Consider the following 26,784-nt stretch of genomic DNA (forward strand, 5'->3'; position numbering starts at 1 on the left):
GGAGTGGGTCACCCCTGACCTAAGACTTACCAACATATGCTGCTATTTATTTTAGGTGAGAAACTGATTTTTTTGGATGCAATGTATTTTACCCTCATTAGGGTAAAATAAAGAAAACCGCCCTTATGAGCTGCCATTTTCTGGTGCTTCTGCATCAAAGGGTTAATGCTCCTTAAACGCCATCTAAAAAGACACAAACTCCATTTTGCCATTTAAAGAACGTTTTTGACTGTGAAAGACGATGTTTTTCCATGGCAAGTAAAAGGCCTTTTTTTTTATTATTATTAACGCTTCAGTGATTCTCTGCCAATGTCGGGTTTTTCTTTTCAGCTCCTGGCAAGAAGCCAATATCTACAGAAGCGACAATATTCTCTCCCTGCAAGAGGCTCACTTTGTTATCTAACAATGGCAAATCAGCTGCATCTTCACCACGCACGTTTCCAACCAAATGCTAGGGAAAGATGTGATGTGTTTCATCAATTTACAAGAGCAACAGGTGAGTCTGTTTGAATAATCTGTTACTGCGAGAAGCAGGCGTCCGATGTACTGTATACCACACCGCTTCTATCTGGTGGGAACATTGGGGATTGCACACAACTCCATCACACCCGAGCAGAGATATACGACCTTGACATGTTCATCTCTCGGACATTCCCAAAAACCTTTTCGGGAAATTTGTAGTCACAAAACCTTTTGGGACTTATTCTATATGCAGCAGAGCGGCTGATCGGGCAGTTTTGGGCCGATATTCCCCATGGAAGCCAAAGGTCCGACTTTCTGCTTTGGTGGTACAGAATAAGCCTCTTTATGCCCTAAACCAGGGGTGCACAAACTTTTCCCCCTGCCTGCTCCCCCCCCCCCTGCTTGGACCCTCTCCTCCTTACCTTGTCTCCGGCGTTCTGGCATCACGACGTTGCCATGGCGCAATGTCGTGGGACCCCACTGCGGCATTTGACCATTTATTTGTTATGTGAATCTAATTTGGGAATACCATGGAGGTAAGGAGACCACTCAATGCCTTCATGTACCACAGTAATAACCCCTGATGTAACAAATAAGCGATTATTACTTTACCATGGCCAGAGGGACGATCCCAGCGAAAGTAGCCTGGCTGACGAAGACCTCGGAGATCACCAGTTGGCCGAGTGAGTCTTCTTCTGGGTATTCCACCTGCCAGGTAATCTGCTGGGCCCCTGCCACGCCACTGCCTCCATCCATTTGAAAGTCCACCTGTAGAATTTCATACAGGGAATCCGTGGCTCTGAAAAGGCATGGGGAAAATGTCACTGCTTGAACAATGCGCCTCCAAACACATAACAACCTATCCTCTTGGCAATGAATTAGTATGGATGTTCCATCTTTACAGCGATGATCAAAGCATAAATCATCTAATCAATGCCGAAATAGCTCTAATTTATCACAGGTGACTCACAAGCCTTTTTTCTATAACTGTCTGAAAGGAGCAATCTTTCTAATTAGCGTGCTTGCCATCACTCTCCTATTAGGAGGCAAACCGCAGCTTTTCACATGGCCTTGAACAGCATCGTATGTTTATGTATTTGTCACCAGAAACAGTTCACAGGGATGTGCAGATGTGCTCGTTTCAACAGTTCTTGTACATGATTTGAGCCTCAACAATGCAATTCTGGCTACAAAATGGAGATAGATAGATAGATAGATAGATAGATAGATAGATAGATAGATAGATAGATAGATAGATAGATAGATAGATAGATACACACACACACACACAAACTGGAGATGCCTGCAAGCCATTATATATACACAGGTGTCTATTATACATACACACAAACACGCAACTGCACTTTTAAACTGGAGATACCAGCAAGCTATATCTATATATATATTTATATCGCGCCCACCGTGTACTCAGCGTTTTACAAAAGAGACAATACAGTACAGGGAATTATAATACAATAAGTGCAACAAAGTCAGACAATACTAAAGGAAATCCCTGCCCCGGAGAGCTTACATTCTAAGTTGAATGTTGGTGAACATAAAGAGACAGCAGGTGAGGGAATAAGTGCTGTAGATAGTGCTTGGCCACAATGGGTGGTAGGAGTGACTTAATGACTTAATTGACTTAATGCTTAATTTCAGAGGTAAGTTTTAAAGTTTGTATTAAAGGTGGGGAGAGAGGGTGCCTGGCGTATACTGAGTGTGAGGGAGTCCCACAGGTAAGGGGCAGTGAGGAGAGGAGACAATTATGGGTAGAATGCAGGACCCAAGCAAGGGCATTATGAGAGGTCAAAGCTGATATGTAGGGAGGAGCAGATGATGGGAGAGCCTTAAAGGTAAGGAGGAGAACTTTGTAGGGGATTCCAAATTTTATGGGAAGCCAGGAGAGGGATTTAAGGAGGAGACGAGCAGAGACTGTTTTGGGATCAAGTGAAATTATTATAGCATCTCTAATTTGAATGGATTGCAAAGGAGCAAGTTGTGAGGCAGGGAGACCTGTTAGCCGTATGTTACAGCAATCCAGACGGGAGAGGATGAGGGCATGCATTGGTGTTTTGGCAGTAGATTGACAGAGGAAAGGGCAGATCTTGGCAATAATTCAGAGGAAGAAGCAACATATTTTAGCATGGCGTGAGTGTGGATGGAGGAGTCAAATGTTACTCCCAGGCAACATGCTTTGGTGACAGGATAGATGGTAATACAATTTACTGTGATGGAAAATTGGGACATTAGGCCAGGTTTAGGGGAAATATGAGGAGCCGTTTCATACATATGTAGCCCTGTAAGAAATGGGGCTATAGTTCTATCCTCCTCCTGGTATAATCCCTGGTAAGGGCAGGTTGCCAGGAGTTATCATGGGTTTCCCCCACTTCAAGCACTTGCCCTGAGTGGTGGAGGTAGGTCACCTGACCCTGTGTCAAAGCAAGAGACATTGGGGCGGTGCCTGCTGATATCATAAAAGAGCAGTGCACTTCCTAGTTAGAAGAAGAGAAGTGTTAGTGTGTGAGTAGTGTGATAGTGAGTTACAGTTGGAGGAGAGGAGTGATCAGCTCATGAGTAGAGCTGATCCAACCATAGTGTAGTAAGGTGGACCAGTACCTCTCACCCTGCTTAGGGGGTGAGGGAAGAGTTAGCCCCACTCTGGATGCCCTTGATCCAGAGTGGAGGCAGGGAAGGACCATCACAAAGGAGGACAGTTGGTGGATGGTGCATGAACTGTACTGTTGGCTGCTGCTGCTGCTCTGTTGTGAATAAAGACTGCTGCTTGCATAAGAAAGAGACTGCTGCTTTTAAAGAAAGACAAACCTGTGTGAGACTGGAATCTCTCATCCCTGTGTGGGAACACTCTCTGGTAAGGATTCCACCCCGCATTCCTGGGGCTTACTAAAGATGGAGGCGCTGCACCATTGAAACAGAACGAAGGCATCCACCCCAGAAAACACAGACAAACTGAGCTTTGTCTGTGTTTTATGTTATGTCTCTGGTTTTAATGCATATTGCCATGCTCAGTAGCACTCCTCTGACACTCATATGCTTATATATATGTTGTGGGTATTTTGGGGGTTTAATAGGAGCTTGTTAGGTGTCCAGTATGTTTTACAATCCACCCCAGAAACCTGTTCCTGTTATCCCCCATGTCATCGCGGTAGACTCAGGCCCTCCTGTTGCCAGCAGGTATGCACCACATAAAGACACGTAGCCAGACCCCAGTACCTTAGGGGGGCCGATCTGCGATTGGCCCGGGGAGGGGGGGGCTACACATATACAGTTTGAGGCAGCAGAGAGCCATCTACGAGGATATAGGCAGGAGGCAATTCGAGACTTGGGACTGGACTGCAGGCGTGAGGGTAGGGGTGGATAGATATATCTGCGCAGGAGGCCCAAGTCAGTCAGCGCTGGAAGTTGGATCCGGCCAGAGGTCTGCGTCCTTGCCCCAGCTCTCCCTCCCTGCAGCTGGCCTCTCTCCACTGCTGTCTGGATCCCTCCCGTGTAGGCCCCACCACTGCGTGTGTGCCGGAAGTCAACTTCCTCACCGGGGCGCCTCCCCCCACCCCCCAGAGGTTTGTGTTATATTGGGGGTTATCATGTGTTTTGGGAGAAGGGGATTATGTATATTGGGGAGGGGGCTGTATGTATTGGGGAGGCTATCTGTATTGGAGGCTATGTGTATGCAGTCTGCAGAATGCAATGTGCATTGTAGTTCCTCTGCACAATGGCCAAGGAGTTAAAAAATCCATGGATGCAGCGCTGACCTTATCTGCTTAAATAAATTGGTTCTCGGATAAGAAGGCACAAGACACACGTTTCCTTTGCTATTTGTAAGCACCTACGGCTGGTTCACAGAGAACAGCAGAGCACAGGTGTGATCAAATGTTCTAATTAGGTATCATTATCTTCTTTTTATTTTATTTTTTAAAGAAAATGGTTTCGGAAGCAGCGTGGCACCCTGTCATTTCTGATATCCGTGAATCTTTCTGCGCTTCGCATGCTGTCCTCCACGGGCAAGGACGTAATGTTCATGTACACGGCAGAAAGTTCACGGGGAAGATCAGCAGATCTCCCACAGTTATAATAACACATCGTTTTATTTGTATGTAGCATTACCGGATCCCGCCGCACTGGGAATAGCAGAACATTAAAAAAGGCAGACTGAAACGCTAGGCAGAAGAGCTAACAATCCGAGTATTGGTAACAAAGGAAAAAGGAGATAAAGGGACTTTAATATTAAGATACAAATGCATATCCTGGAAGATAAGCTGGAAAGGGGGATAGAGACGGTCAATGGAGACCAGGCGATTTACACCGGGATTGCAAGCACCAAACAGAACAAGAAGGTTAAATAGGTTTATTTTGGCCGGAACCAAAAGGTAGCACCGCAAATGCAAAAACACTGTCACAACTCATCTAGACAGGGGGTTGTGGGGGACACCTAGCTCACTAGGTGCTAGGAGCTGCAGGAGTGAGCTTGCCCAGTATGCCCCTACGATCCGTCCGTCTCAGGGTATCCCAGTTACTCGCAATCAACGCCTATTGGGTCACAATTTGTATTTCCAGTTGGTCTCTAGTTACTGAAACTGACCACGAACAACTGTGGAGCTCTGATCAGCATCGGCTTACATAGAACCCTGGCCACCATCTGAAAGCATGTAAAACTGGGTGCCGACCAATCAGTAAAGAGATTGTCATCGTTGAGCCAATCAGAGAGAGTGGGCGTGATCTGGACGAATCAATCAGGACTGGGGGCTGGTACAATGCTGTAGGTCAGCTAAAGGGTGGGGCCTCAGAGAGGGGAATATGAACTGGCCAATGGGGAACGAATCGTCGGAGCTAGTACCCAGACATCGTTTTCCGTTCTCAGCTCCACACCTCTCTCTCGCAGGACGAGATGCCTCACTGTCAACGAGAGAACAACACTCCGGCTTTGGAGTGTGTACTCTCCCAGCAGGTGGGCGCGTCCCAGTCCCACTCCCCTTATTCTCATAGCACTGTACCTGGCCCTGCACAAAGGATAGTCCCTGGATTAATTACATGCAATCTAGCCCCGCTAAGTGAGTTGCGGGCCCAGCACACAACGAATCCTACAAAACACATGCATGAAATTAAACTGACTGCTACAGATGGCCAACTACAAGGCACAAAATTAACCATTTTGACCTGTAACAGAGGGGAAACCAGCGGGCATAACCTTTAAAGGAGCAATCCAAGACAGCAATTTTTTTGTTACGTTTTTAAAAAATATATAGAATTGAAGACGGGGGTTTCCGGAGCTGAACCCGTTAATTTTGGCTTTGGGGACCCCTTACGTCCGGAGATACTTACCTCTGAAGTAGGTGCCAGTGGCTGCAACCAGGGCTTTCAGGTTTGAAGCGCCCGCGTCACATGAGCCAATAGGAAGCCGCACTGATGACATCACGGCTTCCTATTGGCCAGCAAATATCTGAACAGGGGACACTGGGCCGCCGACAGATTTCATGGGGCCCAGGACTAGAATTTAGACCGGGGGCCCCCCCACGTGTCGGCGGCCTTGCGAGCTTCCACCGTTCACACCCTCGTGAGCCACCTCCTCTATTTTCCCCTCTCCAGGTGTATTTCTCTCACTCTCCCCCATCCCCCCACCTCCTTCTTCCACCCCCTCTCTCTGCTATCACTTATTTACCCCCCTTTCATTCAATCCCGCTCCCTTAACCTCCCCCACAATAATTACCCCCTCTCACACACACACACAAAATGCAACACATGGTGATGGACTGCACTGTGCAGTAGATGTTAAGTTTGTTTATAGTCAGATTAATCACACCAACCCTGTGGTGTAGCAGCTAGAGATTGTATTATATAAAATGTGTTTACTGTTGGGCTGTCATTGGTCAGAGAAGGGTCATGTGACCCTCCTCTGTGCTCGAAAGGCAAATTGAACTGTCCAGGCACCAAGCTTGGGAGAGCGTACGCAAGCGCCTACGTGGACAAGACTGATGAAGCAGGGAGAGGAGAGAGCTGCAGATGCCAGGTAAGTCCTCGCGGAACACCTGATCGTGGCGGCCATTTCACGATCCCGTTTATAACACAGTCTCATTTATAATGCAGTCTCATTATGTGGACCCCGAGCACCGCGTTATAACTGGGTTCAGCTGTACCTCTCATCCCCCCACTTGTACCTCATCCCCCACTTGTACCTCACATTACCTCCTCCGCTGCACATCGCGCCCGCCCCTTCTTTCTGTGCAGTGCCTACAAGCCGCCGAACTTCCGGTGTGGGGGAGGGGCCTGCTCGGGAGGCCGCAACAACAGTGGGGAGAGGCGCCTGCTGCTGCAGGGGAGGAAATGATGGACTTGACACTGGACACTGACAGCTGGGGCCCGGCAAGAGGTCAGGTCCAATTATCAGTGCCGGCCTGGCCCCCCGCAGCCTCTGGGCCCAGGACAACCGGCTCTCCCCCGGCAGCACTGTCGGTGGCACTGAGCGGACATATTGTGAACCCTGGCAGCCGAGGGGAGCAGCTACCGGCAGCTTATTCTCAGGTAAATATCTCCAGAAGCAGGGGGTCTCCGGAAACTAATGAAATTAAATGGGGTTCAGCTTCGGAGACCTCCCAGTTCAACCATATATATATTTTAAAAATTAAATTCGCAAAAAAAATCCGCCGACTTGGATTGCCTCTTTAATGTGTGGTGCCAGGCTGAGACGATCCGTTATCTCAAATACATCATCAATTTCTGTATTATTATGTATCTGGAAGTATCTATCTATTCACTACTTGGCCAAGAGTAAAATAGTCTGTTTTCTACATATTCTTGGATTATTTTTGGTAATACCAGTTTCAGAATGTTAAAAGTTCGGTACATAACCCTGTGTCAAGTCATTTTAAAGTTACTACTAATGTGATTCCGAGACATAAAAATGTCTTCAAAACGATATTGGTTTTAGAAACTGGGTGGATTAGGATGAAATGTTGTTTTAATAAATACACTGAACTTTTATCACCCTATCTTTTGCCTGCTTAGAACCTGCTTGATTTGTATTGTCCTGACAACTTGTTGAGGCATAAACGTTCCCTCCTGTTCTCATTAACAAATGTTTGTTGTCTTGTACAAAGTAGGTATTTGAAGTTACAGAAGGAATGTAAAACATTTTGCTATTTGAAGCAATACCGAGAATACCGGTGTCCCCCATCAGTTAGGAAAAAAAAGGTATGTCTCGCCTGTGTACAGCCAATAATTACAGCCTCCGACTCCCAGTGTGGCGAAAGCTCAATGGAACCATAGGAACGTAAGCTGGAGGGGAAGGATTTTCTGTCTGGTGCTGACTGTGTCGTAGAACAGGGGTGCTCAACTCCAGTCCTCAACCCCCCCCCACTCCACCCCACCCCCCACCACCACCACCACAACAGGTAAGGTTTTCAGGATATCCCAGCTTCAGCAAAGATGGCTCAGCACAGGTGGCTCAAACAGTCCCTGCTTCAGGCCAGGTGGTTCAATCAGAGGCTCAGTCTTCGACCGAGACGCTCATTGAGCCACCTGTGCTGAGATCTTGAAAACCTAACCTGTTGAGGGGGGTAGGGAGGAGGGTGGACTGGTGTAGATCACCCCTGCTGCAGAAGACAGAATAAATAGGTACGGCAAAACCCCAAAACACATTTTACGCAGAAATGTAACCAACGTTACTGCAACACCTGGCGCGCTGCAGGAAATACCCAACGCACCAGCAGGAGAATCAGCCATTACACTGCACCAGCTGCGCGGGAGTGCAGTAATGTTGGGTACACCTTGCAGATTTTTGCCAATTCGTGTATTTACTCAATGTTCTCATTATTTTACGCGCAAAGACTCAGCCACCTGTGCTGAAGCAGGGAGATCCTGAAAACGTGACCTGTTTTGGGGTGGTGTTGAGGACTGGAGTTGAGAACCCCCGGGTGAACGGGCGAAGCACCCGATTCCTTGATCCTCTATCGGTGCCCCCAGAACACGTCCCTGAAATTTGTCATGGCAAGGCTATATCTGCTACGCTGGTTACAAAGTTCTGCAACAAGACAAAATAACACCAGTGAACGTATCCTGATTGCAGTAATCGCAGTAATTGCAGTCAGTTCTCTGTATGAAAGTCATGTATTGTATTCTTAATATGCAGTGATAAGAGCATTCACAACATAATTAACTGCCTCGAGACAAGAATGGCTATTATGTTAACATTCTGATTAGTGAAATGGCACAACTGCAAAACCCCACTACTTGTATATATTGGCTGCTTTTGCATTACAAGTCTTTTAATTTCTATTTCAGAATGCAATCGTTTGTTACACTCGTGTAATATCATTTCGGGCTGATGAGGACAGACAATATTAGAACTTTTAGTTCTTCGCTTCACGCATGAAATGGGATGAGGGGAAAAAAAATGTTCTTTTAATTATTCTGTTTCATGCTACAGTGCCGCTGAAAGCAGAAAAATGTTCTCCCAGGGTCAAAAATATAAACACTGCCGTCTGAACAATACGGCTACAGAGAAGTTCCTTCCTATCGTCACTTTAATTATGGATCCGATGTTGCTTGGCTGCCATTGTTAACCTCTTCACCACCAGATGGGCCTGAAATGTATTGAAATTTCCCCCCGTGGCATTAAAGGATTTAAAAGAATGGAGCTCACACTACAACTATTTTTATATGGTTTTCTTATTTACCAATTAGATTGTGAGCTCTTCGGGGCAGGGACTCCTTTTCCTAAATGTTACTTTTATGTCTGAAAGCGCTTCTTCCCATTATGTGTTATTTATATTATTTGTTATTTATATGATTATGTCACGTGTATTACTGCTGCGAAGCGCTATGTACATTAATGGCGCTATATAAATAAAGATATACATACATACATACAAATACATGGCATGTTGAACACGGATAGCGGTTTGCACTAGCGGCGTGCGAATGTTGGCCAATGTCGTTCGCAAATTTTACTGACATTTTCACAATTTCCAGGACATTTTTGCAAAAGTTACAATTGCACTAAAATGGGCGACCGTTCGCTCTTTTGGCGAAAATGGTGACGTTTTGGCAATTTTTGCCGATCTTCAAGTTCATTTACCCTAAATTTTTTGGTCACCTAACCTATCAATTTGTTTTTCTTCATATTTGTTGTAGCAAAAACAACACTAATTTGGACAGATTTGCGAAAATGTGCAGACCTTCACATATCCCTAGTCTCCACTACAGATAGGGAAAGGTACCAAAATTAGAGGCCGGTTTTTTTGTACTTTTGAAAAAATCTCGAAAAGTTAGATCGACTTTTATAACAATTTTATTTTTGCAGCATTGTCCTATTTTGCCGCGGAACCTATATTCAACAATTAGCAGGAACAATCAGTCTCTGGAGCGATAGTAAGTCTTGCTACGTCTGTAGAACAGTGATGTAGCTTTCAAGACATCTCAAGTCTTTTCCTCCAATGTGCTGTAGCAGAAGGGTAGAAAGGAGAAACTATATACAGCCAACGGGTCTCAGCAGAGAGAAGGTATATTCTGCCGGATGCCTTACACGTGAGGAGATGAGTGGGTTAGCAAAAGTAAATAGGTGTAAGGGATGACCATGCCTGGCACAGACATAGGGCTAAATCCTAAATATGAAAGACAGCCCCAAGGATCTCATGGAGTCTGAGGTTTTACAGCAGATGGGGAAATGGGCAGACACGGGCAGCCAACGTGGTCCTTCTCTGCACTCATATTCTATGTATGAGCAGTGTGGTAAAGAGAAGAAATGTTTAGGTGACATGTATTCAGTGACAATGGGTAGGGTGTACATTTCATGATGATTATTACCACAATGCACCATTATGTGCAGATGTCCTGACAATTCTGGAACACTGGGAAAGTATGGCAGCTTCCAGAGCAATACAATAATTAGTACACAATTCTTGGTGGGGTACAATATCGTAATTTGCCCAACATCACACACAATGATTATAGGTAGCTGCACTGGAATCAAATCCTCTAACTGGCAACATCTTAAAGTAGAATTTCACACTCCTTTTTTTTAGAGATCTGTTATTGCCCTTTCCAACGCTGGTTTTATTCTCCACATCTGATGCTCCATGCAGGAGATATGAGCATTTGAAATATTAAGTGTCCGGGAGGATAAAATGGAGCTCTCCCCAGAGCCCAGTCCAGTCTACAGCTTGCCACGGATAACCTCAGATCCTAGAGATGAAGAAAATCACAAAAAAAACACATAAAAACAAAGAGCAGGTCATGCTCAGGGGGTAAGGTACTAATATTATATGAGTTAAACTCATATAGACCTCTGGAGCAGATTGCTGCTTCAACCACTATACCATACCTTCATCGTCTTCCTAACCCTTCAGTCAGTGGCTGGCACTTCCTTACACTCTTGAAGTTATTTTCTGTTGATGTTTTAAGTGCCTCCTCAGAACTTTGACTGATTCTGAATTAATGCTCAAGCTTACATAGAGATTTTTCAATGAATATTTGGAGACCTCTGCCATTTTTGACCGAAGGCATGTCAATATTTGTATCGACTTGGCTACAGTGCTATTACTCACACTTCATGGGGCACGGGCTGATGCACTGCACAGACCCACAATACAGTGAAGTCATTCCGCTTTAAAGGTTAATGGCTTTGCATTAAGAAGAAATCCAGTCGAGTTCTCATGGAGACACGAGATGAACAGGCGGAGTAGTAGGAAGCAGCGGGTGTCCCTATACAAGTTGTTTTCCCAATGACACCCTACTGTTTAGCCTCAAAGCAAAGCTTGCGTTTACCCTGACATATTAACTGCGTGAGAAAATCTATAGTCTCAATTATATACAGACAGCAAGTTATATATTGGTGCTGCATTAATATGAGAGTACGCAAATCATGCAAAGTACAGTAAACGCTCCAGTTCCTAATGTTATTTTATTAAAGGAAGGCCTGGAAGTATTTTAGAGGTGGGAACCAAACACGCCTCAAACAGCACAGAGATATAATCACCATAACATTTATTTTTTAAATATTATGCAGTGCTGGAGTACACATGGACACACATAGAATCTGGCATATTCTTGTGCTGAAGAGCTAACACTCGCATTACAGTGCCAGAGGCTCAGGAACATAAAGTGCAGGGCCTAACCGTAAAGAATGTGGCCGCTCCTTCTCGCCATATAAATAATACAACGCATAGAGGACTTTATTAATCAGAACGATAAAAGCAGTGAATGTAAGTGGCACGGCTGCATTGAGCTCTGCACTGCTGGATTATAAATACTCTGATGCCGTGCCTGGGGCCATAGATGAGCTAGTCTGTGATGCATCATCTCAATTGTCAGAAAGAATGAACAAGACAAGGGCACAACCCAATAAAGGAGCGGATAACTTAACACAGTCCATTGCACAGACTTTTGACAGCTTCTCCATGCTGTGATAGTAACCACTGACCTTTAAGACACTGGTAACCACAGTCCTACCCCACATCTTTGATTTTGGATCAGATTGGAGGTTTTACCGGTACCAGCTTACTGTCCTTAGTCTTATGCAGCCGGAAATATAGACTCACACCTAGTATTGATTTATGTTGTATCATGTCCATTTGTATTGAGAGGCTCATCGTCTACAACTTTGGGGACACGTTTCTCTTATCGTTGGGTCTCACTTGGCATTGGTTGACCGGGCCATCGCTGGGAAACACTATTTCAATAAACATGAAGCCTTCAATGAAATGACCAGAGCGCCAGTTCGTCAGAAATGTGGTGATGCTGAAAGGCAGTGCTGGTGTTGTTCAAAAAGGAACGAGTCATGGATTTCGACATGAACAAGAGAAAGATGGCAGAGGCTTCCTAATACCCCAACTCAAGTGTATCAATTAGGTACAGGAAGGAAGCATTTTCTATAATGAAAGAAACACCAGGTCATGCTCGGAAGACTCAGGAAATGTCAGAAATGCTTCGTCCTTGAAAAAGTCCCGGGCGTATGAAACAGTCTCCCGGAAGAATTATAGGGGCAAAAATGCTCAGCGTAAAATGCATATCTATGAACAAATCCAGATTGAATCAAAGCCTTTGCAGGGCCTCGTACTTCAGAAAACTACTATAGACTGTGTGATTCCAAGGCCGGATGTCAGTTGCCACATCAATTCTATTGGTATGGTATTCACTGCAAGCTGAACGCGTAGAATTCATAGTCAAGAACTGCCTGGTTATACTGTAGTTATTCAAGTAATCAGGATGTTTTCCTTTTAGAAGTTTAGCTCACTCTTAAATAGTTCCAGACAGAATCCATAACCTTCTTTTTTAATGGAAATAGCTGGACAGATTAGCACAATAAAAACCTGCTGTTGTCTGATCAATCTGTCTCTTAGTAACAGTTCTCTTTTCTTTATAGCGGGCTCAGCTGGTAACCTACCTAGCCCTTCACCCCAGCACACAACATGCAACTTCTGATGCTCCCCTTATAGTAACCAACACAAAAGGTTGCAGTCCAAAGAATATCTACTGGAATATCTGTCTTTTCAGGCATTTTTTGACGCACTTAACTGAATGTTCAAATCTATTCTGTATGATGATTCAATTATGTTTATTATATATTTGCTGCATAATTGTGACTGTTTTCTTACACGGCATTGACAGTTTATGAATTTTTGCAGGCACAAATAATTTCTGCCCCAAGAGATCTTACAGTGTAATGTTTGGAACAGGTAGGTAAAGTGACTCGTCCAAAATCCCAAGGAGAGCTGGTACTAGGAATTAAATGCAGTGCTCTTGCCACTTTGTTACTATTGAAGGAAGCTCATAGGTAAAGGTAACCTCTATGTATAGTCCAAAGTGGCATAGACTTCAATGGGGAGTTTGGGCCAAAATTGGGCCTCCCGTCCGCTTCCGTGTATATAGAATATACACCTTAATCAGAATGAACTGTGAAGGCAAACAGAAGGGCACACTAGTCGTGTTTTGAACATTTAGATCAAGGGTGGCCAACTCCAATCATCAAGGGCCACCAACAGGCCAGGTTTTAAGGCTATACCTGCTTCAGCATAGGTGGCTCAGTCAACAACTGAGCCACCTGTGGTGAAGCAGGGGTATCCTTGTGTAACACCTCTACCTTCGGCCAATAGAAGAGGAGCCACACCAAAACAGTACCAAAGTGCGTGTGTGCATGCGCGTGTGCGTGTGTGTGTGTAACTCAGCCGTTTACCTTTCTTCTCAGGGTGCTGGAAATCCGTGCAGGGCTGGTATGGTGGGCAAAATAAAGATGGAGGGCGCCAGGAACTTTTGTTGAACTTTATTGAACAGGTAATTTCAGGTTAACAACAGGACAGGTTTTCTTAGGTTACTAGACACTTGCACTCAGGTTTCCTCAACCATGACCATGGTATTAGGTTGACCATTGACTGCTATAAGTGGCTTATCATGCCCATATTATATTGGCGTGATTTACCACTGTGCCAATCAATGGGTAGAGGGTGGGTATAGTGGGCCTAGAGTGGGTGGTTATGCCTCCCGGGTGGGTAGCAAGGGAGGGTGGGTTAACCCCGTAATTACTCTAGCGGTTATTAACCGCTGAGGTGGTTAAGGGGTTAGGGGCCATTAGATTGTATTTTTCTTGTATTTGCTGCCAACAGAGGACATGGACCTGGAGTATGGTGATGAGGATGCCCTTCATCATGGCATGGGTAAGTAAAAGTTGTATTTACTTTATTTATGCTGGCTGGCTAATGTTTGATTTTAGAATGATCAAATGAGCTATTATCCACATATGGATAATAGTTATTTTGCCCATTACTGTACTGTATGTGTTGGGGGGGTTGTTGGGGGTAGAGATGGTGGATAGTAGGGTTGTTATGTTTTTGAATGTTTATTGTGGGTAGCGAGGGTGGGTGAAGCTGATATTTGGCCTTTGGTGGGTGTTTATACCTTACCGTGGGTAGCGGGAGGGGTTAAACCCTTCACTACCTTAGCGTTTTGGGGCGAAAAATCCCCTTTAAAATCAATAGAAAAGTTTGGCTGAAATGAGCCACTTTGGTGGAAATAGAATAAGACTGAAAAACAAAACAACTCGCCGTGTACAATGGCCTCAATATTCTCTCAATAGTGTTTTTTTAACACTTGTTGTTTACAAGACTCTGCCTTGTCACAATGTCACAGCAAACGCTCTTCAAAAAATTGTGCCAACTCAAAAGAGAACGGACTTTTTTGTTGACGTTTCTGGCACATTATTTGCAAGGATGTTTGTCAACAAGTCATTAATACAATAGCGGAAAGATGCAGTCTGCTTTTCTTATTAATACGGCGGTGAAATGTGATCAAGCAGCTGTAACGATGCTGCCTTAATTAGTTTGTGTTGGCCTGTTAATCCCGATAATTGACAACAGTATATTTAAAATGCATTACTGTGTCAACAGAAGAATCTTGTAAATATGTTGTGTGAAACAACTATTGCTAAAGCGGCAAACTGCACTGCTAGATACCATGCTTTCCCCTCTGATAGCGAAGGGTTAAGGGTTCACTAACACACGGTGACACAGAGAGAGCCACCGAGAGGGGGACGGGGAGCCGGGATAAGTGGCCAGGCTCCGAGGGGCCCAGTTGGAAGTCTGGCCAATCGGGAAACCAAACCCTCTTTCCGTGTGCCATGAGGCCTGAGCTCCACTCCACTGCAGGGAACTCCTTAAATTCAGCGGTGCGCGAACTGGGGGGCACAAGATTTTTTTTTAGGGGGGCACAGGCAGTTGCAGAGGTCCCGCACTCTTCCCCAAGGCATTTAAATTAAGTGTCGGGGAACCGCGCGAGGCCTCTGCATCTTCTACTCACCGAGATTCAGCCGGCTTCAGGACGCGGGACCATGGCAACGCGGCGTCAAATGACGCCGCAGGGTCATGTTACTTCACGGTTGCCATGGTAATGTGACGTCAAATGCCGCCGGTCACGTGACGGGCGCTGCAGGGACAAGAACCGCCCCTCAATGGGGCCGGGCCCGCTAACTACATTGCCCGCTGCGCGAACAGATTGCCCTGAAGACAGGAAATCTGTGCTCACAACTCGCGACGGAGCGCTGGCCACGCCCCCCGGCTGTTCTGCCAATGAGGGCGAATCTGCCGGGTGACGTCATGGCCGCGCCCCTCCCCCCCCCCCCCACCCCCCTTCTTTTGCCCTGCAGCTCACTATGTCGACACCGGGGCCTCAGCCGAAGAGATAATGGGGGAAAGACAGGGTTACAGATCTGTCTGAGACATGTGAATGTGCTCACAAGTGATAGCTTTATTTGGAGGGTTTTTGTCACTTTTTTTTACCCGCCATAACTTATTTAATGTGTGGTTGAAACCTATCATGTTAAAGAACTAGAGATGAAAAGGAGCCAATATCTGCTGGACCACGCGCCCACAGACGTCATACCAGGGTGAACGTGCTTTAGGACACCCTCCTAACAACTGGTTTATCAGAGAATGATAGAATGTATATTACTATTGTATATACAGTACATACCATTATAGTACTACAGTATACACATATACTATTAACAGAATGTATAATACTATTCAGCACCACAATATAATAATAACTTTATTTATATATAACGGCTTTTCTCCCAATGGGACTCAAAGCGTTTCGCCGTTACATAAAGGGAAAAAGAAGAAAACATTAAGGTTATACTGTAACAGAGACCAAACACAAGGACAGATACAATACAGGATGGGGCGGGATGGGACGGGACGGTGCTGTACAGTAACTTATTAAAGGCCGGACAGGCATTTCAGCCAAAATACTTTTCTTTTGGTTGTTTTTTTATCCTTTTTGTTTGGGTTTCTTTTCTTCTCTACTTGCCCTTAGTGTAAAAATACCGCGCTAAGAGTTTCCATTGTATGTATGTATGAATATCTTTATTCATAAAGCGCCATTAATGTACATATCACAGCAGTAATACAAGTGATATAATCATATAAATAACAAATAATACAAACAACACCTATTAGAATCTGCGCCTCAGACATAAAAGTGACATTTTGGTAAAAGGAGTCCCTACCCCGAAGAGCTTGCAATCTGATTGCCCTATTGGTAGAAGCTTATAAAACGTCAGTTCATTAAAGCAGCTGTGGGGGGAATTGATACAGTAACTTGACTGCACTCGTGTCTTTGTGCAGATAAAGTACACATCTGGATAAATGGAGGCGCATCTAACTCAGTACGTGTCCAGCAAGTTTCAGTGCAAAGTACAGCGAAGTATGCAAATCAATGAAGATAGCAAAATCATCAAAGGCCTTCAACAGATTCACTGAGGAAGCTTTATGTATTCACAGGTGAGTGGTGAGATGCTGAAAGCATGGAGAGGTGCTCACATAAGCACAGATAAGTGAAGATAATTCTTTTCATCTGCCAGGAGCAGCATCATAAACTGGGTAATTGCAGTCATGTGTCGAAAGAATGTGAGACTTCAATAGGAGAGGCGGTAAGATGGTAAAATGATGGCTCCTTGGAAGCTAAGGAGAGGAGGTGGTACCAAACGTGCAGTTGCAATTAAAAAAAACAGGATGGAGACAGAAGATGGGTTATGTATTAAAAGAGTAATCATCCCTAACTAACCTCCTTTTTCTTTTTTTTTTTTAATAGGATGGGAACTGGAGGGTTCTTCAAAGCTATTTTTAGCTCCGGGGATGTTCCCAAGATACTTAGTGGGGAAGTTACTGGTATTACGTCCTGATTTTTAAAGGGGATTTAAAGTAGTCATCCAACAGGAAACAGGGAGCCATAACTGGTGATGTTGCAGCTTCCTAGTGGCCATGATTTGGCAGCCATTTTGTTTCCCCTGAGGGAAATTAAAATCTGGTAACTTCACTGGTAGCTTCTGACGTTACCATGACAGCCTTTAGCCTGCACTGAGCTCAGAGGAGAGTTTACCCTCCCGGACACTTATCTCTCTTATAGCTTATATCTCCTGACTTTTTTTAAAATAAAAACTGCGTTGGACAGGGCAAGAGGAGGGCTATTTTTAAAAAAAAGTGTCGCCCAGGGCGGCCTGCACATTTACAGGTGGGTGTTTATACAGGCCGTCTGTCATTCCCCTTTTCTGAATATGGAACATGTTGCAGTGCAGTGCTTCTGCTTCCCAACCACTCAACAAAGGTTTACTTCCCATAAAATGAATTATGTAACCCCTGTCATGAGAGAGAGGATTTGGCCCGGGATTAAAGGGGTTACACCCCATTTGGCGACCCTCTACTCTCACCTGGGAAGCAAGGGGTTAACTGGACTGTGGTCCAGTAATGTGTTTTTACCTTGCTTCAGCATCCTAATGTATATTCCCTTGTAAAAATGTATTGTTTCTGTTCCAGTGTTGCACCAACACATACACTGGGATGGATGCAGGAGGCTTAAGGGGTTAAAGAGCTACAGTTTAGGAAAATACAATTGTGTGGGGTCTTTTCAGAAATATTTGGGCTTCAACAGGCTTGATTGAAGTTGGGTGTGAAAAGTACAGATGGGGGTTTAGTGCACAGTATGTTAATACCTAATTTAGCAGGCCAAGGGTATATTGCTGGTAGAGACAGCTAGGACCCAGGCTGGGGCATTGGGTGTGAAATATAGCACCGGTGACAAATGTTCACTACACACAGCCCTGCTTCAAAGGATTTCTTGATGGGGGCCAGGGGTGCCGTTACGCAAGGAGATTTCAGAATGAGTGACCTTATTAAATATAAGAATATTATGAGATGTCCTCGGCTGAACATGCTAAGAGTTACATATGTGTAACCGGGGGACTGAGCCGCAAATAATGATTACAGACACATGATGTCTAGCAGGTACTAAGAGACAGATATTAATATCTCTCTTAATTTTAATATTACACGGTAATATTTAGTCTTATTGGGAGTGTCATGCGTGCCGGAATGTATTACTATGTCTCGCGTGCCAGTAAGTATTACTGAACTGAAGTTATGAAGTTATTTAGATAGGAAAAGCAGTTTTTAAACGTCCTTGGGTTGGAGGAGTTTTACTCTGAGGAAAACTGTCAACCTCACCACTGATTTATGAAAGAGGCTGGGTTTAGGTTGTGTTCAATGGGAAATAATTGTATAAGAACCAGGCTCAGCCTGTGGCTATTGCCTTTAATGTCTTTTGTGATTTTCAAGATTGCTGTATGAACTGCTAGTCACGATTTCTGACTATTTCATCATTCCCAACTTTAAGTAAGTGCATATTTTGTCTGTTATTTGTATATCTCGTGTGTTCACCTTTTTCAAGGAATAAATTACATTTTATCATATCTAAGTCTCGTTCAGTTCAACCCAGTTATATTTGGTGTGTATTATTAATAGCCTGTCACAAAGCTATCATCACAACCCCCTCTCTGGGATTGCTGTGGGCAGTTAAGGCCCTGAAAGGGTTAGCTGCATGGGTTGTGGCAAAGTACTGTGCCCTTTTCCCATACTTGTTGCAAGACGCTGAGCCACGCCCACCTTCCAGAAGGCGCTCATCCGGTCAATTAGTAAAGGACACGAAGTGTACTTTTAGCTCCACCAGAGTTGCCACCACTCCGGGTTTGACCCGGAGACTATGGGTTTTGGCCACATATCTCCAAGCTCCGGGCTTACAGAGTAAACCTCTGGGTGGCGGCATTCGGCAGCAGCAGCGGCGTCTTCCCCCTTGCAACTGCTGTCAATATGGCGACACGGCGCCAAATGGCGCCATATTGCCATGACAATAGGAACACATGACATCACAATGTCATGTGACACCAAGTTGCCATGACAACGGGACGCTGCATGACAACACGTGGCAGCGTCGCCCTAAGGCACGCCGTTTTCATGGCAGCATGACGTCACTAGCGTCCCATTCTCATGGCAACGCGGCACACAGCCACATTGACAGTTGCAGGGGATTGATGCCGGAAGGATGCCAGAGAATGCTGGGAGACGCCGCCGAATGTAAGCGCTAAATGTAAAAATGTAATCTCCGGGTTAGCCCTCAGTAGAAGGTGGCAACAATGAGTGCCACCCACCTTCTAGAAGGTGCCTAGCCCGTCACCTGGTTTAGAATGATTTTGCAGAATCCAAACCACCCCCCTGTAGGCATGGTGACCAGTGATGTCATGATTAGTTATAAATAGGAGGGGATTAGAACTCCACCCTCAGATCCCAGGAGGAGAGCCAGAGGAGGAGGGGGGGGGGGTCTCCCCTGTAAATATGTAAGTACACAGTAATGTAATAAGGAAGTTTAGGCTAATAGCCCCTTTGTTATTTTGATGGGGAAGTGCCCTTGAAGATCTACTCCCTAGAAATGTAGGAGTCATAGCAGTGCAGGCTCCCAGAGGGGCGACCTGTGTCCCCTAGCAGTTGCCCAATATATAGCTCTGGGACTACTCTGGTAGAGATACAGGCAGGCATGGAAGGCATGTCCCTGTGGTGAACATCCCCAAGGGTATGAGGAGGGCCAGTATATCCCTGTGGTGAGCATCCCCCAAGGGTATGAGGACGGCAAGTATATCCCTGTGGTGAGCATCCCCAGGGGTATGAGGAGGGCCAGTATATCCCTGTGGTGGGCAACCCCAAGGGAATGAGATGAGCCAAGACAAGTGGACCATACTCTCTGTTACTTCATTCAGGAAACATAGAGAAAAGTAATACAGAGACAAGCAGTCATTACACCCAGATAGGATACATAGGGTAGTCCAAGCAGGGGCCCTGAAATATAAATGGTTATATACAAGCATACCCCGCTTTAAGTACACTCACTTTAAGTACACTCTCGAGTAAGTACATATCGCCCAATAGGCAAACGGCAGCTCACGCATGCGCCTGTCAGCACGTCCTGAACAGCAATACCGGCTCCCTACCTGTACCGAAGCTGTGCGCAAGCAGGGAGACTATAGAGCCTGTTACAAATGCGTTATTTACATCAGTTATGCACGTATATAACGATTGCACATATATACATGCATCGATAAGTGGGAAAAGGTAGTGCTTCACTTTAAGTACATTTTCGCTTTACATACATGCTCCGGTCCCATTGCGTATGTTAATGCGGGGTATGCCTGTACTACATTAAGAAGAGCTATTATAAATGTATGTCTATGTAACCTGTTGAAGAGATGTGCCTCTCCAGAGATGCATTAATGCACCTGGAGAAGACGCTGTAGCTATTGACTCATCAATAAAGAAACTCCAGGTGAAGCATGAGAAACACGTTGAGTTTTTGGCGGTCGGGGAGGAGAGAAGAGAGGAGACGAAGCCAGAACTAGCTGTGCTGTGTTCCAGCTGAGCGATTGCGAGACCGGAGCTGAGAGGGTGTGAAATATCAAAGATGGCCTCCGGCTGTATGTAGCATCGGTGAAATGCACTCATCGGCAAGAGGCTCTTACCTCCCGGGGGGTGGGGGGGCTTACATTTCAGTACCATGCTTAAAAGAATGGCAAAATTGTGAGGTCAAACTTTGCTATTTACTCTAATTTAATTTATCAATCTTATGATCTGCACCATCAGTCTCTCTCTTCCTCTTTTCGGAAACTCGCTGTTTGTGGAAGAGACTTGTATTCTGTACTATTGCTGTGAGAAGCTGCCAGCGGAGGAAAGAAGTTTATATACAGTTTTTATTGTATCTTTCCTCTACATTTCCTTATTTTTTTTGTATCGATTTTGTTCCTGTACATTGTGGGCTAATTATCAGATGGTTTACCCTACCTGCTTTGACACGTATTAGTGTTCCCCTTTATCTGCAATAATTTATCAATAAAGCCTGTCCTGTTAATAACTACAAAACTTCTGGCGCCCATCTTTTCTTTCGCCCAGCGGACCACTGTCAGCCCCTGAGACAAAATTATTGCGGATACCTTCTACACCACTAGCCAGGCAGGGAGGGTTATATATATATATATATATATATATATATATATATATATACTAGCTGAGAGACCCGGCGTTGCCCGGGATGTAATGTTCCCGCTCCTCTCTGTCTCCTCTCTCCTCCCCCCTCTCTCTGTTTGTCCCCCATTCACATCAATCCAGTCCCCCCCCTCCCTCCTTTACAGCTGTGTTTGTCCCCCTTTACAGCTTCATGCAGTTTGAGTGCGTCAGTCATTGTGTGTGCGTCAGTCAGTCAGTGTGTGTGTGTGCGTGCGTCAGTGAGTCTGACGCAGAAACACAAACACACACACAGACTGACTGACGCACACACACACACAGTCAGTGCTGTCATGGGTTGTGTGCGTGCGTCAGTCAGGGTGTATGTGTGCGCGCCTGTCAGGGTTGGTGTGCGTGCGCCTGTCAGGGTTGGTGTGCGTGCGCCTGTCAGGGTTTGTGTGCGTGCGCCTGTCAGGGTTTGTGTGCGTGCGCCTCTCAGGGTTTGTGTGCGTGCGTCAGTCAGGGTGTGTGTGCGTGCGTCAGTCAGGGTGTGTGTGCGTGCGTCAGTCAGGGTGTGTGTGCGTGCGTCAGTCAGGGTGTGTGTGCGTGCGTCAGTCAGGGTGTGTGTGCGTGCGTCAGTCAGGGTGTGTGCGTGCGTCAGTCAGGGTGTGTGTGCGTGCGTCAGTCAGGGTGTGTGTGTGCGTCAGTCAGGGGTGTGTGGTTGCGTCAGTCATGGGGTGTGTGCGTGCGTCAGTCATGGGGTGTGTGCGTGCGCGTGGCAGCCAGCCGGTGTGTGTGTGTGTGTGTGCACGTCACTCACTCTGTGTGTGTGTGTGTGTGCGTCAGTAAGGGGTTGTGTGTGTGTACATGGCAGTCAGTCAGTGCTTGTGTGTGCGTCAGTGAGTGTGTGTGCGTGCGCCATTCAGTGTGTGTCAGCCAGTCAGTGTGTGTGTGTGTACCTCCTTGCGGCAGCCGGTGCTCCCGGCCGTGGGGGGGGGGGTTGTGTGTGGGGGGGGTTGTGTGTGTGGGGGGGTTGTGTGGAGAGGAGGGGTTGTGGGGGGTTACCTCCTTGCGCCAACCGGTGCTCCCGGCCGCGGGGGGGGGGGGGTTAGGTTACCTCCTTGCGCCACCTGGTGCTCTCCCGGCCGCAGGGGGGAGGGTTGTGTGGGGGGGAGGTTACCTCCTTGCGCCACCCGGTGCTCCCGGCCACGGGGGGGTGTTGTGTGTGGTGGGGGGGAGGTTACCTCCTTGCGCCCCCGGTGCTCTCGGCTCGGCCACGGGGGGGTTGGGTGGTGGGGGGGGGGAGGTTACCTTCTTGCGCCCCCGGTGCTCCCGGCTCGGCCGCGGTGGGGTGTGAGGGGGGAGGTTACCTCCTTGCGCCCCTGGTGCTCCCGGCTCAGCCGCGGGGGGGGGTTGTGTGTGGTGGGGGGAGGTTACCTCCTTGCGCCCCCGGTGCTCCCGGCTCGGCCGCGGGGGGGTGGGTTGTGTGTGGTGGGGGGGGGGAGGTTACCTCCTTGCACCCCCGGTGCTCCCGGCTCGGCCACGGGGGGGTTAACTGCTTGCTGGCGCTCCCGGCGGTAATACGGGGCCCCGATGAGAAGAGCTGAGTGGCAGGCGGCGGCGTGTGAGAGGTGGCGGGAGTTTTGCTGGCGGCGTGTGAGTGGTGAGGTGGAGGAGGCTTGGCGCCGGGGAGGCTGAGGTTTGCGGTAAGGGGGTGAGGGGGGGTTTGCGGTGAGGGGGGGCGGAGGGTTTGCGGTGAGGGAGGCACACACACACACACGCACACACAACGGGAGTGAGAGGTGGTGGCGAGTGGGACTGTGTCAGGAATCGGCGTTCTCCACGCTCCCCACACAAAGCACCCCCTTCCCGCAGGGAGTCCCTGGACACACAAAACAAACCTGCCTTACCGGCCTCCACGGCTCCTCGCTCCTGCCGCCGTCGCGGGATCACTCCCCTCGGCGATTCCTCTGCTCAGCGCCGGGTGCGCCCACGCCCTCCTGCACACACACCTGCACACACACCTGCACCATCCACTGGCTCGGTTCACACGCGTACACGAGTTACGGAGCACGCTCAGTCTGCAAACTCTTCTTCCCGTCCCCCGGACCTCAGGCTCCGCCCCCGCACACTGCACGGGCATACTCAGGTTACCAACAAGACTCACCTGGCCTGTTATGCCTGCACCAATCTGCAGTGTCTCCCTGTAGCTCTTCCTGTCCCACCTCCGTTCCTAATTGGACCTTCCTGCTTTATCTAGCTCCTCTCTGCTCGACATAGTCTCTGTATGGAAGTACTTCTGGATTCTCTCAGTGTTTTCACAGGTTCTGACGCGGCTTGTACGACTACCCCCTCTGCCTCTCGATCTCGGCACTCCTTGGACAACGCTCACTCTGGTAACCGCTTGGACAACGACCTATCCCCACTCTCCACTCCCTGACTTCAGCGAGGCATCCTTCACTCTATCTCTACAACCGGTACTGGCAAGTATTGTCTACCTTATTACACCTGGCCTGGCAGCGCTTCATACCACACTCCGGACACGCTCCCTTTGCTGTGGGTGCGTGTATTACCACTTCCCCTTCAGCTCAGGGGACTGGTCTGGTCTGCGGGCAGCACCGGCGTAACAGACTGGCGCAGATCCGAGGTGAGTGTGTGTGTGTCTCCTTTGGCCCGTCACTCCGCCTCAGGCCAATGAGAGGTGTGCGGGGCGGGCGGGCCAAGGGAGCCATCTCATTGGCCTGGCCCAAGGTCCAATGTGATTGCCACAGGGAGGGACACAGGAAGACACATACAGACACAGCCACATATGACGGTTTCAGAAATATATAGTAAGATACTATAAGTGTGTGTGTGTGTGTGTGTGTGTGTGTGTGTGTGTGTGTGTGTGTGTGTGTGTGTGTGTGTGTCTTTGAGGATGCCTGGGTGCTAAGGAATTGACCTTTGTTTCTGCCCGACACCACTGCAGCTTGATCTCTTGCTCCGATTTGTTGGGTTGCTTCCCTTTTATTTTCTCTTGGCTTTGATGCCCGAGGGTCCCACCTCCCCCTTTTTTGTTTTTACGTGTCAGGGCAGTTTCAGCAGTCGGTTAAACCTCATCCAGCCTTACATTTGGAGTTGGGGAGTGTGTGCAAAGGTCAATCCCTGACAAGATGTCACACTCACAGAGGCGCAGGGAATATGACATTTTCAGCTCCCACGTTTCTCTTCCCCCTGGTTGTGAATAGTGAAATCAGAAGGGATGTATAGGGTGAAACCTGCTGGGATGTAAGTAAATGCATTGCCCGTGCTGCCCATGCCTTACAGGAGCACCTAAGCAAAACAGCCCAGGAGGCATGAAAGATTTCTATTATTATTATGCTCTGCCTTTTAACCCTTTTTGCTGCCAGCTGCATTGAGGTACCGTCCCGTGTGGTACTGTAGTGCCAACGAGTATTCTAAAACAAATCTGGGGCAATCACCAACAAGATCCAGGTCCATCCTGGGTACATGCTGCAACATTTCAGTGACATTTCTGCAGACAGACTAATGGCCCATCGGATTAACAGCGGGGGTCCCTGGAGGTCTCATTCAAACTGATGCTACGGGGTCACGTTGCACTGGCAAAGTGATGTCATCTGACCCCGCGGCGTCATTTAACGCTGCGTTGACGAAAACAAGGTAAGGGAAGATGCAGAGGCCTCACGCGATCCCCTGGCATTTAATTTAAATGCTTTGGTGAAGAATGCCTCTGCAACCGCTGACACCCCCACCCACCCCCTGGAAAATCTTGCGCCCCCCTTATCTATAGGATGATTCTTTGTATACTTTAAACCACTACAGTTAATCTCCTGGAGCAAGCAGAATTATTATATAGGCGTTTTGCCACCACATCTATTTCCAGAGACCACAGTTTACACGTAGGCTAATAATCTGCTGAAATGGCAGGTAGACAATTTAATTGGTTTGTCTGCAACATGGAAATTATTGCATATTTACAGCAGCTCGTTAAGCCTTCTCTTAGTATTTAGTAGCTTCAAATGGACCAAATAGGATACACCTACAATGTAATTATTAAAAGACCTATAACTCCTACCAGCCTCTTTGTCTTCCCTGCTTGTTTGCCAAAAACGACATCCCGCACTGGCCCCTAACCTCATAATTTACCTCCCCAACCATTCTTCCATTTTGAAGATTTGCAATGCACTGTAAAATTCCAAGAACAAATCTCAGTACAGGAAAGAAAGGACAGCAGTAAAAACTGGCATAAAATATGTTTTGGGTTTTGGTAAACCCCATCTGACCTGCAGGAGGTTTTCACTTCTCATTGGAAGTGGCATTTCTTGGGATGGCATGAGGGGGTGAGTACCATGGAGCATCTTGATACAGTTTGAGCCAATCAAGGCTTCTTCTAATAAAGTATATCTATCACAGAAATCTGCAGAGCTTGAATAAAAAAAAAATACATTTATTTTTCTGTGGAACCTCTATTTTGCGGTATTTTGTTGATATTTCTCATTCTAAAAAAGAGAAAAAAAACTACTCTGGAAATATAGGATTTCAGGGATACAAGAAAATAGCTGCTTTGGACAACATTAAAAATGAACAAAGGCAAATAAAAAAATAGCAATAACTTCAACTTCAGTCATTTTGAGAAAAGACAACAGGGATTTGCATGGGGAATGAAACAGTGTATAGGAACCTCGCATTAAATGTATTTTCGAAGGAAGGGTTTCTGAGAAATCACAATATGTTGGTCTGTTGCCTGCGACATTTAGCACGTGAAAGTAGATACACTTTAATGAGTCTTTCTATCTAGGATGGTGGTTCTTCCAAACAAAAACAATATGGAAGGCCCTTAACAAATACAGTTTACCACACTATGTGCATACATCATTTTATCAGTACACGTTATGGATAAATCTGTGTGTTATATGCATACTCAAAGGAGGCACATTTACCTATATACAGGTATGTCATGTATCCCTAGCTGATTTAACTCCACAGTGCCTGGTGTCTAGTAGCCCCAGTGTGCCAATGGACCTCAGGGGCTTCCAGTCAGGGAGTACCGCCAAACTAACAATGCCTATATCAATATACATTAAGTGTTCTGTTCCAGGCTCACTGGGGCAAGTGAGTAAAGCCAGACAGCTTAACTCAATCCCATATACCATGTAAAGGAATGTCCTTTTATATTCTGAAGTGTTTATTGGGGCACAAAACAGAAATAAAAGGGGGGGGGAATACTGAGGCAATACAATACAGGGGAAATGGGAACAATGGATAGAAATAGGGAGTGCTAATGGCGAATAGGGATAGGTAAATAACAATAACTTTACCAAGGAGCTGAGGGATCAGACCTGAGTTACATTAGGGCATGGACAGAAAGGAAGGATTTGACACGGGTCATAGGGGCAATTGCAGTAGGACTGCACCAAAAGGCAAGGCAAGGGGAGGTGGAGCAGCCCAACTTTAAGAGAAGAGAAAGGGGGTTTCATGGCAACAAGGGGGAAACCAGGAAATG

At 46.6% G+C, this 26,784-nt stretch overlaps 1 protein-coding gene across 1 annotated transcript in view; it reads right to left on the minus strand.

The window, feature by feature from the left end:
* The window catches only part of LOC142464949 (transmembrane protein 132B-like), a 286,810-nt gene that overhangs the window by 75,479 nt on the left and 184,547 nt on the right, over positions 1-26,784 (minus strand). The window contains exon 4 of the mRNA XM_075568707.1: positions 1,075-1,261. Within this exon, the coding sequence (XP_075424822.1) occupies positions 1,075-1,261 (187 nt within the window). The remainder of the gene's footprint in view (positions 1-1,074; positions 1,262-26,784) is intronic.

Source organism: Ascaphus truei, chromosome 13 (assembly GCF_040206685.1).
Source record: "Ascaphus truei isolate aAscTru1 chromosome 13, aAscTru1.hap1, whole genome shotgun sequence".
NCBI classification, from domain to species: domain Eukaryota; kingdom Metazoa; phylum Chordata; class Amphibia; order Anura; family Ascaphidae; genus Ascaphus; species Ascaphus truei.